Here is a 13,250-nt window from a genome sequence, read left to right as displayed (position 1 = left end):
GTATCTTGCATCTATAAAAGTTCGAAAATCTTATTCGGTAGAGTATCATTGGATTAACCAATCAGAACAAAGAACTTTATTTCTTTTGTCCTAATTGGTGACTTTAACTCTACCTAATGGATTAGATTTATGAACACACCCTATATGTAGGAAGAGCGTGCCTTTTTGATCTAGGCTCGTCGTTTTTACACGTGTTTATTTTATGTGCATTTTAAATGCATTCCGATATATAAATTGTTTAATATTCAGATATAAACTATATATTCACAATGGTTGTGATAGGTAAAAAGAAGGTAAGTCGATCTTAGTGATATATGATATATTATTATATAGGTAAATGAAAGGTTATTAATATAAGACTCGTGAAAAATTAATCCATTTATCATCATTACTATGGATTAAAATTAATAATTTTTTAAAAATATATAGTATCAAAGTGGTGAAGGAGCGCAATTTATAACAAGGAGAGCTGCTCTCAGGAAATTACAATTGACACTAAATGATTTCCGCAAGTTATGCATATTGAAGGGGATATATCCAAGAGAACCACGCAATCGTAAAAGAGCACAAAAGGGTGAACCTGGGATTAAAACTTTATATCATAAGAAAGATATTCAATTTTTGATGCATGAACCGATCATATGGAAGCTAAGAGATTACAAGGTACAATATTTTCTTTGAATCAAACTTTTACATTAAATGTTTTAGTATTTTGTGCTTTATAAATATATATTTTCAGATATTTAATAGAAAAATTGGACGGGCGAAAGCGATGAAAGATTTTGCCAAAGTAAAGAGATATTTGAGTAATCATCCTACGTTAAAATTGGATCATATAGTCAAAGAACGTTATCCAACATTCATAGATGCTTTGCGCGATTTAGATGACTGTTTAACTCTCTGTTTTTTATTCAGCACGTTTCCATCCTTGCCTCATATACCGAGAGAGCAATCATTATTATGCAGAAGATTAACAATTGAATTCCTTCATGCTGTTATCTATGCCAAAGCATTGCGTAAAGTATTCATATCAATTAAAGGATATTATTATCAAGCTGAAATAAAAGGGCAAACAATTACATGGATAGTGCCGCATCACTTTTGTTTTGAACCTCAAGCAAAGAACGAAGTTGATTTTAAAGTTATGTCTACATTTGTAGAATTTTATATTACAATGCTTGGTTTTGTGACTTTCAGACTGTATCATACTTTGAATTTACATTATCCTCCAAAATTAACAAGTTCTGGTAAGCAAGATAGTTGTTTATTAATATATTAACATTTTTTAAAGTAAAGCAAAAACTTTTTAATCTTGCTTTAAAAATTAAAGAAGTTTAAAAATTGAAGAATTAACATTTTATTTTATTACACAGGAAATGTTGAGAAAACACTTGTCGATGAAGAAGTATATGTGTCAGAAAGAATAAGCGCATTGAATGTATCATTAGTCAGCTTGGATCCTTCAATATCAGCAGTTGAAGATGATGAAGTTGAAATAGATCAATTCTCAGATGTAAATTTAATTTAGTGCTAATTTTATGTTTTACTTTTCACATATAAAACAGAAGAGCTTATTAATTATGCTTTTTAGGAGGCAGATGCTACCAAGGTAGAAGCTGCTAGGGTAGAAGCTGAGAAAATACGGAAACTGAGAAACTTGTTCAAGGGTTTAAAAATCTTTATTAATAGAGAAGTACCCAGAGAACCATTAGTATTTATCCTGCGTTGCTTTGGTGGAGAAGTTTCTTGGGATAAATTACTCTTTGTTGGTGCCACTTTTGATGAAGATGATGAGACAATAACTCATCAGATTGTAGATAGACCGAGCATGAATAAACAATATGTATCGAGGTACTATACTATATGTATATTGTATCTTATATTATTTACCAGATCTTATTGTTTACATTATATTGTTTATCAGTTTTTTAATGCACATAACTTTCTCGCTTTTTCTTGAATTGTTAATATAATCTTTTTCTTTTCTTCTAGATATTATGTACAGCCGCAATGGATTTTCGATAGTGTAAACATGAGAGAATTACTACCTGTGGAAAAATACTTAATGGGTGCTATACTTCCTCCTCATCTCTCACCATTTACAGAAAATCGACAAGATCAAACTTATATTCCTCCAGAAGAACGCGCTCTTATGGATCCTGATTATAAACTAGACAATTGTAAGACTTCAATTTCAAATATTTCAAATATTATATATATTTATATATGCAAGTACAAAAAGTATAATTATATCTAATTCGTATTTAAACTTCCAGTGGAAGCAGATTCAGATGAAGAAGTAGAAAGTAATGATAAGAATGAAGAAGAGGAAACTGAAGTTCAGGATGATCTAAGTTCAGGAAGTGAAATGATTGAAGAAGAGGAAAAGAAAGAAGAAGAAGACGACGACGACGACGACGACGACGACGACGACGACGATAATGTACAGATGTCTGAAGAAGAAAAAACAAATAAAAAGAAGAAACAAGTCCAATTGGAAAAGGTTTTATTTTTTTTACAATTATTTTTTAATATGAGTCAATATAGAGACAAAAATTTTCCAATATCAATAATTTATCAAATTTGCAGAAGAAGAAAATGAAAGTGCAAGCTGGTCAGGTCACGAAAGAAAATCCATGGGAAAAAACCAAACGAGAAAAGCAGGAATATCGTCTTAGAGAGAAGATGATCAAGAAGAAGCATCGCAAATTGTACAAGAGCATGATGAAAGGTCGAGAGGAAAGAGCGAAAGAAATATGGCTCTTGCGAAAGAAGAGACGCATCCACGATATTAAGGAAAAAGAGAAACGAAAAGAGCAAAGGAAACAACTAAACAAGAAGAGCTCTGTTAAAGCACAGCAATAGATTATTTAAACAGAAAATAAAATATGTTTTGTATTTCATTTTCTATACATAAAAAAGAAATTATAATATTCTATATACTATGTTAGTTACAATATTATATATTCCATCTATTCCAAGTCGCGATCTATTACAATTATTCTATATAAATATTGAGGATAAAATTACATTTTCTGTTTACGTAGACATTGCTTTTATATTTATATATAGTATATTTTTCCCTCTTCCTTTTTACAATTAACAGATTAGATATATATATTGATAGAGATATATATATATTTATAATAGATATTAGATATATATATATTTTTTTTATTAATTAAAGTTATATATGCTGCAGAGATGCTCGTGAAATCATCTTTTAAATCCTTATAGTTACAGTTATGTGTAATGGTAGATGTTTTTTTAGTCTTCCCACCGGAAGCCCACGCGCCTGACGATCCTGCTCTTTTCCAGCGAAGGACTCTGAAGGCCAATCTACCCACGTATATTGGCCCATACAGAACTTTCTATATGCATAAGTCTGATCGTGACTACACACGAAAAAATGTACGTGTAAAAAACTCAAAATCATTGCGATATTATAAAATTTTATAATATTAAAATAATATCTGTAAATAAGTAATTATATACATATTATAAATATCTGTACATACATATATATATATATATATATATATATATATATATATATATATATATATATATATATATATATATATATGAAGGATATTTGTACAAAAATTTATATTTTTTTCTAAAACAAATGAGATTTATTTAAAATTCTCGAAATTGAGCTCGACAAATGTGTACAAGAATAGTTCCCTCTTTTACAATACTGATTTTCGATCTATCATGTAATAGCTTTTCAATTATATGTCGTATACCTGTGCAAAATTCCTTCACGTTTCGTTGCTCTCCTACGAGTGACCGTAGACGTAGAGGTCGTACGTTGATCTTGAGGGACTCCAAAGTGGAGGGTCTTGCTTGTAATATATCATATTTATTTTATTAGGCTGTCAATATCAACGTGCCTACATACGATCGTCCCCGTGACTTTCGCTAAGCGAACTAGTATTATCGAAGGACAGAGTCATTTGTGATTGCGGATACATTATGTCGGTGCATCCGGTCACTTCGCGTACCAGTCGCACATCACCTTGAATCTTGAATCGAGCCTCCGGTGTAATGCGAGTGGGATGCAACTGAAACGTGTTTCTGGAACTGCATATTTTTACATAACAAATTCTCAGTTTTATATTTAATAGCCGATGATAGATAGAGAACGCTTTTTGACATATTCGAAAAATCGCTACAAATTAAAAAATTTAGATAATTATGAGAGAATTAAATTATTAATCGATAATTTTTAAATGTAATATATACGTATTTTGAAAAATTCATGGTGATTTTTGGCTGATATCTTTTATTCAATTTTTTTCACCATTGTTTTATTTTTTATTCATATATTTTGTGCATATTATTTCTTATATATTATTATATCAATGCAGGTAATACATATATATGTGTAAGAATATTTTTGACGAGTTATATTTAGCTTGCGAAAGTAAAGATCGAATTCACCGTTGCTACGTGCCATTGCAATATTCGCCACGCGCGCTCAACAATGTAACTTTGACTTTATGTTCCAGGCACGTCTTCTTCATGCGACTTGTCGCCTGCAAGGCGTTTAATCTCACTTCCAAAGCATACCAGAATTCCCTTGAGCTCGTTTCTAACATTCTTTGTTAATCTTTATTCTGTAATATGTAATCTTACATATATCAATCCCTAGAAAAAAGTCTATATCTAGAATCGAATATAAATATTTATGGACTTTTTTCAGTTTTTGGTAAGCAAAAATCAATTTTATTATGTTTATTTATGCTTCTCTTAAATCGCATAAGAAATAATAAGAAGTTCCATCTAGTCTATTTAAATTTCCACCAATCATCCTTGAATCTGTGATCTATCTTTATTATAAAAAAACAAACAATAGAAAAAACGATAAATTTTTATTTCAATTCTAGTCATAATAAATTTCACAATCGTGTACATTCTCGCGAGATAATAAATAGTGGTAAAAAAATTCTATCTTGGACGGGAAAAAAGTTCGTGTCGCGAGCTGGTCGCATTGATTTCTTCGGTTATTTGCAGTGGTGACTGAACCCCCCTGATGTTCGTCGTCGCAAACACGATGAGAACTAACACGAGAGAACGAGTCCGGAATTGCATTTGTGTGTGTGGGTGTGTGTGTGTGTGTGTATGATACGTGTGAATATATGCTCGTGATGTGTGCGCTGTGTGGTACATTGGGCGCTTACGTCATTCTCGCTATTCCTGTTCCAGCCCATCTCCACTGTATATCCTGTGAAAACCATTGTCCTTAGAAACCTGCGAGAACCTAAAAACATCTAATCGTCCCTCCTGCTCAATTTCAAATGACCTTGACGTTGTCTATTAAGAATCCACAGATCCCGTCGATGCTGCAACATCGTGAAGATACACGTGAATATCATTTTATACGAAATCAATCATTTTTTTATATAGAAATAGAAACTTTTATGGAGAGATAAGTGTAACTTACAACAAGTAATTTCTAAGTTATATATATATATATATATATATATATATATATATATATATATATATATATATATATATATATATATATATATATAATGATGTAATGTGATAATATAAACGTTTTATACATTTATATTTCAAATATATTTTATTTTTTATATTTTAGATAAGAAATTAATGCAGCTATGTTGGAATACTATTCCATTAAACAGAACATGTCGGTTTAATTATTAATGATGACATGAGTCATAGCTATTCAAATTTATTTCAATCTAATTTGCGTGCGTTTTATTTTAAAATTGAAAAATATTTTTTTATTCTGTTATTCGAACGATTATTTTATATTTGTCTTCCTTAAACATAAAATATTTCAGAAACCACTTTATTATATGTATGTTACAAAACTGCTTATTTATTTCTACTTTACTTTATAAATCGTCTTCGTTTCTATTATTATTGCAGAAATTGTATTCCAGACTTGTTGAATATTAAATTGTTTATATTTCTTTCTTTCTTTCTTTTCCTCTCTTTTCTATAAAAGGTCTTAAATATATCTTATGATATTTTATTTTTCGCAGGATTTATGTATTTTCTACATAAGTACGTTTTCCTGAAAATGTATTTATTAGGGTCATCGATGTCATCTGTGTGAGATTTCGAACTTTTTTTTTGAAAAGAAAATATACCGACACTCGATTTGGTGTGAAATGTGATGGCGTGCGCGTGGGACGCACACGGACATTCGACTGCCCACGTAGCCCACCATAATACATTGGTTTGCGAAATATCGGAGCCTCGAAAATTCCGCTCTGCGAAGACGTTGATTTCGGAGAAAGTGCCGTCTGTGCACTTTTCAGGTATCTTGTTATAAAACGTTACATTTTAATCCGTTTGTAAAAATTTAAAGTGAATCAAAGTAGAAATTAAATTTTTAAAGAAAATGAATAAGTTTGCTTTAAGCATTTGTAAGAAAATTTATTTTTTAAATTTTTTTAAAGAAAAAAAATTATCTTAATTAAAGAGAATTAAATTTCTGAATAAAAGTTTATAAATAAAAATTTCTTAAATACTTTTTAAAAAATTGTTGTTTTTTTCTATATTTTGTAATCAATTGTCTCGTTTTTTTATTTTAGAAAAGTTAAAGAAAACTGTTTTATATAATTTATTTAATTCTTCACGAAAAATAAAAATTAATTTTAATATTTTTAAGATAAAAAATTAAAAAATATCAAAATGAAGTCATAATTTCAAAGATAAAAAGTCTACGGAACGAAATGAATTCTTTTGATTCTGTTTTATTTTTATAGGATTCTCTCTTCATTTTGTTTTTTTTTTACAAGAAGATTCGCGTCAGCTGCGAAGCTAGAAGCAATCATAGCAATGGAATGAAAATTAAGAAGGCAGTAAACGGAGGATGCTAGCCATGAGGATAAGCGAATAATTACGCAAGCGAGGTAATCATGAGATAGAGTCTTTAATGCACATCGCGGCGGATAATGAGTATTGAAAACCGAAAGTGACTTCCGTTCCTGCGCTTCCGTCACGCGGTATAACTTGCAAACTAAAAGATCCGTTGCTGTATATATATCCATCGTACGCCCGTGAATCTTCGGTCGTTGATTCTAGTCGGGAATAACTCGACGCAGTGATGAACGTATACGTTTTAGTGCCCTAAGCTTATACATATTCATGCCCAAAATCTTCATTGAAATTCCATTTTCTCTTGTTTTGATAATATGTTGTTGTTTATGCAACAATATATGTTTATACATCAATATAATTCATTATGAATATATAATTAATTATGAAAAAAAATATTTGATGAATAGACGTTAAATGTGTAGTGTTTTTCTGTCATTTCAATCTTTGAAATCAATTAGCGAAGTCGTACTCGGTGATTTCAATATTCTCGATATCAATAAGCAACGAGCGAATGGGGAATCGCACTCGGTGATTTCAACGCCCGATATAAGAATACTGCCTTGGGTGCGTATGTTTTCTTGACATATGTGATGTCATCATTTGCCTTCAACTACCGTTCTCTTGACGAAAAAGGATGTAATAATTCTTTAGCGCCAGCTCTATTAATTCATATCTGTGTGTGTGTGTGTTTACACATGATAATTATGTACACGAAAAGAAATTCATTCTCTTAAATTTTAATAATTTAAAAAATATATATTTTTTTAATTCAGTTTCTTCTTTTCGTTAATTGAAAATTAACAAAATTTAAAATCAAATATAAAGTATTATATAAATTTATTATATAAATCGATTAAGCAATAAAAGATTAAATAATATTTGAGATCAAAAATTTTAATCATTTTTTTTGCCTCGTTAATTACTAATCTTTCCTAGATAAGCCTCGTTTACATAATTTGTTCATGACAATGATTTACGATAACTGGAAATAGTTCGGCATTATCATCAAATTACGTCGGTTAACACGTTACGGCATCGACTAATCTAGGAATTCCTGTTTGTACGCTTGGCTCGCGGAAAGAAGCGCATTATCGGATGTCGCGCGCGCGCATATATACATTCGAGATGCGTATACCTATGCGACACACATTGTTGCGTAACGCGATGATGAATCAACGGATCGGCAGCGATCATTCACTGCATCGGGAGACAGACACGTGCCTAGCGCTATACGTTCGCAAATTGGTCAATTATCACGGTAAAACCTCTTCGTATATTCCCTCAATTCGCTCGCATGCCGTTATCAGAATAATACGAGCGACAAGGTAAAGATACTGTTCAATCGCGATGTTTAGCTTATTCGTGGACGATAAAATATATCCGCGAGTAATTTTGCGTATTTCTTCTCCTTTTCGCATTTATACGATCGTATGACGATTCACGGCGAGCCGTTTACGCACGAGTGGTTGAAGATAATTATTTACATAATAGACTATCCCATGGAATGCGTACGCTTGAGTCCCTCGGGCAGAAACTCGTTGTAATATCGTATAAGCAAAGGGGAGTTGGAAATTTACTGCCACGCCAATGAGTTTATGCTTTATCGGGGATGTTTATCCACGCTCATTCGTGTAACCATCTATGCTCTATGATAAATGCGAACATATAAATTAGAAATTTCGTTTGCTTATATTTTACTGCGGTCATCATCGGCATGACGTGTGTTATTACGCGTTTAAATAATTGCAGCGAAATAAACCTCCCTTATTTCTTTCTTATTATTTATATATGCATACGCGCGTGTATCTAGTCTGCGATTTATGAGAAGGATCTTTTCAAGCAAATATGAATTCGAATAAAATTCATTTTCTCAGCACAAGAACGTTAATAAAATTATAATGAAAAATTCACGAAATGTAGATAGATATAATAGATAGATTTTTACAAACAACTATCAATCTGGCGAATAAGAGCCATACGCAGATGTTAATGCGTCTTAGAAATTAATTTTTTCCGTGACAATTGAAACGTGCACAGGGCATATATTTTACTTGGCGTATTTACCAAGAAATAGATTCTCATTTTTGGGAATTTTTACTCGCCCTAAAGAAACGTAGGCGAGAAAAATAACGAGGCGAAAAAATGTTTCGCGGAAAAAATTAATTTCTAGGACGCATTAACATCTGCGAATAGCTCTTATTCGCCAGGTTGATAGAGTAAGATGGCCATAGTTTTTTAAAATGCAAAAAACATACTTTTATTTTTGTTATTTTTTAATAGTGTTTGGTATATTATCTTCACTGAAGCTTAAATTACGTAATATTATCGAAATTAAAAGGAAAATATTTAATAGAAATTTTATGATATCAAAATAATACAATATAAGCATTGGCCATCTTACCCAATTTTTAAGGAAAAGATGACCATAGTGACCGAAAGATGGCCATAATATTTATAAAAATAGTGAAAGCGAAAATAAAAATTATAGGTCATATAACAATTTACATATCTTTATAATATGTCTAACGTCGATTACGATAGCTTAACTATCATTTATTCGACGTTATAACAGTTTTTAGTGGACGCATGAAAAACTTTGCAAGTAGTCAAAAGTAAAAATATGATATAAGATTCACAATATCGTTATTTCGAATAATGTATGCACATAAACTACTGTAAATATCTATTATCTTTGATAATGACTAAAAAAGCGCACTATGTAGCGATTATTGAAAAAATTACAACCTATGGCCATCATATCTTAGTTTACCCTAGTTGTTTGTTTATAAATATTAAGAGCCTTATATTCGAAATATTAGATAGATTTTTGTTTTTCGTTATTTTTTAATCCAACATAAAAAGATACACTCATACATCCCGCATTTCCGTTAGATGCGGTTAGGGACACATGCGACTAATTTAGTGTACATCTCGTCTCACGTGGACGCGTGCCCTAAACGCGGTCGACGGGGCGTACAAAACATCGGTGATGATCGTTTACAAGGTGGTTTCACACCGGGTGTGTAAAACCTACCGCTTCAGCTTTTGAAATCCAATCGAGCCGCATTCGATCGGTCGATACCTGCTTTTGCTTGGGCTGTCGACGTAGGTCGTCCCCCAATCTCGGCGGCGGCGGATGAGATGCGTCGTCGAAGGGAATGCGAAATGAGCGCGCGAACCGTCGCAAACCCGTTACCCTACACCAGCGTCTTGCTGGTTTGCGAGAACTCCATGGGGCGCGGAAAAGTACCTCTCTGCAGGGCCGTAGACGATTCGACTTGCATCTTCGTCGGGCGTTTATGGTCAAATTTTATATGCCGTCTAATTTTCTCTTTAATTTTGCATCGAAAGTGACGTCGTGAAATTGTGAAAGATAAATCGTAAAATATATAAAATAACCGCGTTTATTTAGTAAGCAATGCAACTTGAAATTCAAGTGAAGATGTCAGATTTTAATTGGAAAGTTATAAAGTCATGTTGACTACGAGCATCACGATTTATTCTACGATGCATTAATGAAACATATGAAAATTCCAATTCCTCATTTGCGCGAATGTGATGACAATTTTATTATCATAATTATTTTATTAAAGCTTTAGTTGCATGTGGATATAATCAATCATTGAACTGAATATAAATATAGTATTTGATTACTTAGAGGATAGAATGATGGGGGAGTAAGGGACGATTAAAAACTATCACACAAAAATTTATTTTAAATTATTTAATTATTTAATAATAAAAAAATGTATATTATAAAACATGTGATAATTATAGAAATATTATACTTTATGACGTAATATTGCATTATAATGAAATGTTCATATAAAGTGTTGGAAAAAAATGCCGTAATGGAAGAGTGAAAAATAGGTACGGTACTCCTTCGCTGCTTCTTTGTAGTTTTTGCTTATTATTACTATAAGCTTGAATAATGGATGGAATCATTACTGTATATGTGCAGCACAAAAAAGTGGGCCTTCTAATGTAACGCAGACAATTTTTTAAGCCTCAGAAATGATGAGTGAGCATAAGAGTAACTTCGAGACAATTAAAAATGTAAAAAGAGCAAATTGAGAAGTAAATGAAAGTGAGTCAGCGAAGAAATTTTTACCAATCTCATTTTCTACGAATACATTAAGTTACATTTAATCATTATAAATATTTTGTATATAATATACAAAACTAATTTAAATAACATGAAATTTCTCGCAAAATTTAATGCCAAGAAAGATAGAAAAAAAAAAAAAACAAACAAACTAATAATTTCTTTCTTTAAATATATTTGTGCATTCTTGCCTTTGTTCTTGGTGTAAAACAAAAGGTGCAAGAAGCGCTTGCCCTCATTTAAAAATTAACCCGCTCTTCGAAGCGTTTACTCCAGTCACGGAATCTACATCATATAGTACAGTGTAGAATTTAGGAAGTGCTTGTTCATCCTCGCACGATGGGGTAATTCAGTGCGGTTATTAAAGCTTTGAAACCGGCGCGAATGTTTATTCATAACGTTGATTGTCCGCGAGACTTCTCGGGATTGTACGTGTACTTTCTTATATTCTCGCACGAATCAGTCAAACCGCGTAGAAGAGCGCGCGCGATAAATTAAACATAATGGTGCAAACTGTATACCTGCGCGTCCGCAGATTCTTCTCGCGACCCGCGCCTGCGAAATGCCCTGAGGCGTCCCGAGTTCACCGACACCATGTGCTCGCAGGTTCTACGGGCTACAGTGTCACTAGAACCGCGTAAAATCCGCGTGTATCTCTGTTAGCTTGTATTTTAAACCTTCGTAAATATCGAAGACATTTTTTTTTTTTTTAATGTATATGTCTCAAAAAACAATTTCAACACTTTCGCGAGATCTCTTGTCATTTTATTATACCGATTTTTTTTCTCCGTTTCTATGTAATATTGATAAATTTTTACATGCAATATTACCTGAAATTAAAAATAATATCTATTTCGAAGAAACATGACTCAGGAAATTATGTTTGTGAGCGAATTGAAAACTTGAAAACGATAGTTTTAAATTAAGTTAAACGTGAATTTTGTTTTCTAGAACAGAAATACGCGGTAATATTTATTATATTAGATGCTCAATGTATAATACATATAAGGATTCACAAAATGACGTAATAGATATTTTGTTATGATCCCTTTGAATTTTTCTCTTCCGCAAATCGACGCAACGATCCGTGATGCAAGGCACAATCTTTTGAGGCATCGAGCAGCGATCCATGAGACCTTGGTAATTCTAGCTTCCCTGAATCTGAGCAAAGATTTTGCTTATTGCGATGATTCTTACCTACAATACTATCTCTTTGGTTAATCGATCATAAACATGGTAGGTATGTGATATCTAAGTTTCACGAATAAATTCCAAAGACTCTCATTTTTTCCGTATAACGGTATAAACGGTATATATAATATGTAAGATGAGAAAAAAGCTTATTTAATTTTTTATAGCTTATTGTTTATTTTTGAATATATCCAATTAATTTTTTCCTATTTCTTTTGAAAAGAACATTTATTCAACGAAACATTATCATTAATAATGTATGTGTTATTGAATTTGGTGTAATATTATTTATTTTCATTATTTCATATGTATATTCTCAAAAAAGTCAACATTCTCGCAAGATTTCTTGTCATTTTATTATACCGATTTTTTTTCTCTGTTTCTATGTAATATTGATAAATATTTATACATGCAATATTATCATTATTTCATATGTTTATTTTTGAATATATCCAATTAATTTTTTCCTACTTCTTTTGAAAAGAACATTTATTCAACGAAACATTATCATTAATAATGTATGTGTCATTGAACATTTGGTGCAATATCATTTATTTTCATTATTTCATATGTAATAGAAAATTGGACAATAATAACTATAAATTTTGTGTATAATAGTGCCAATGAAGAGAGGAAATTACAATTCCCGATGTAAAGGAGAGTACAAATTTTATATGATTATAGTGTTTAGGTAAATGGACTTTGAGCTTTTATTTAGTCATTATTTAGTTCAATTAGTATTGTTGAACCTTTCACGCAGACTGTCTGTTATTTTAAAGATAACATCTATGATTTTTTTAGCGCGGTTGCTAATAAAATTTATAAAGAATTCATTTCCGACGCTTTATCCAGTTGTTAATTCATATCATATAACTCTTTTATAATTTACAACTTAACGTCTTTTGTTCTTATTGTATATCCTTTATTTTACGCGATACTATCTTTGTTAAATTGTGCATGGTACATGCAAATTAATGCAGAAAATAAAAATTGTATTGCGTGACTTGATATTTAAATAACTAATTAACTTTTCCCAAGCTTGGAGTCATGTTATTTTTAATAATATTTTTTATGAAAATATATA

At 31.3% G+C, this 13,250-nt stretch overlaps 1 protein-coding gene across 1 annotated transcript; it reads left to right on the top strand.

Moving 5' to 3' along the window:
• The first annotated feature begins 145 nt into the window (after positions 1-145).
• LOC140664301 (pescadillo homolog) lies at positions 146-3,014 on the top strand. The gene is made up of 8 exons (XM_072889322.1): positions 146-293; positions 430-663; positions 740-1,247; positions 1,374-1,513; positions 1,592-1,851; positions 1,993-2,180; positions 2,277-2,503; positions 2,590-3,014. Exons 1-8 carry the CDS (start codon positions 270-272, stop codon positions 2,863-2,865), a joined length of 1,857 nt encoding a protein of 618 aa, XP_072745423.1. The 5' UTR covers positions 146-269; the 3' UTR covers positions 2,866-3,014.
• Positions 3,015-13,250: the final 10,236 nt, after the last annotated feature.

This window comes from Anoplolepis gracilipes, chromosome 3 (assembly GCF_047496725.1).
Source record: "Anoplolepis gracilipes chromosome 3, ASM4749672v1, whole genome shotgun sequence".
NCBI lineage: Eukaryota > Metazoa > Arthropoda > Insecta > Hymenoptera > Formicidae > Anoplolepis > Anoplolepis gracilipes.
Note: the sequence above shows the minus strand (reverse complement) of the source record. Positions and strands in the feature narration are given on the sequence as shown.

Bases quoted from the DNA above. Each gene is read 5' to 3' on its own strand.
- LOC140664301 (XM_072889322.1), top strand. From the start codon at position 270: ATGGTTGTGATAGGTAAAAAGAAG. The intron at 664-739 runs GTACAATATTTT...ATATATTTTCAG, and splicing joins GGAAGCTAAGAGATTACAAG to ATATTTAATAGAAAAATTGG. The intron at 1,248-1,373 runs GTAAGCAAGATA...TTTATTACACAG, and splicing joins TCCAAAATTAACAAGTTCTG to GAAATGTTGAGAAAACACTT.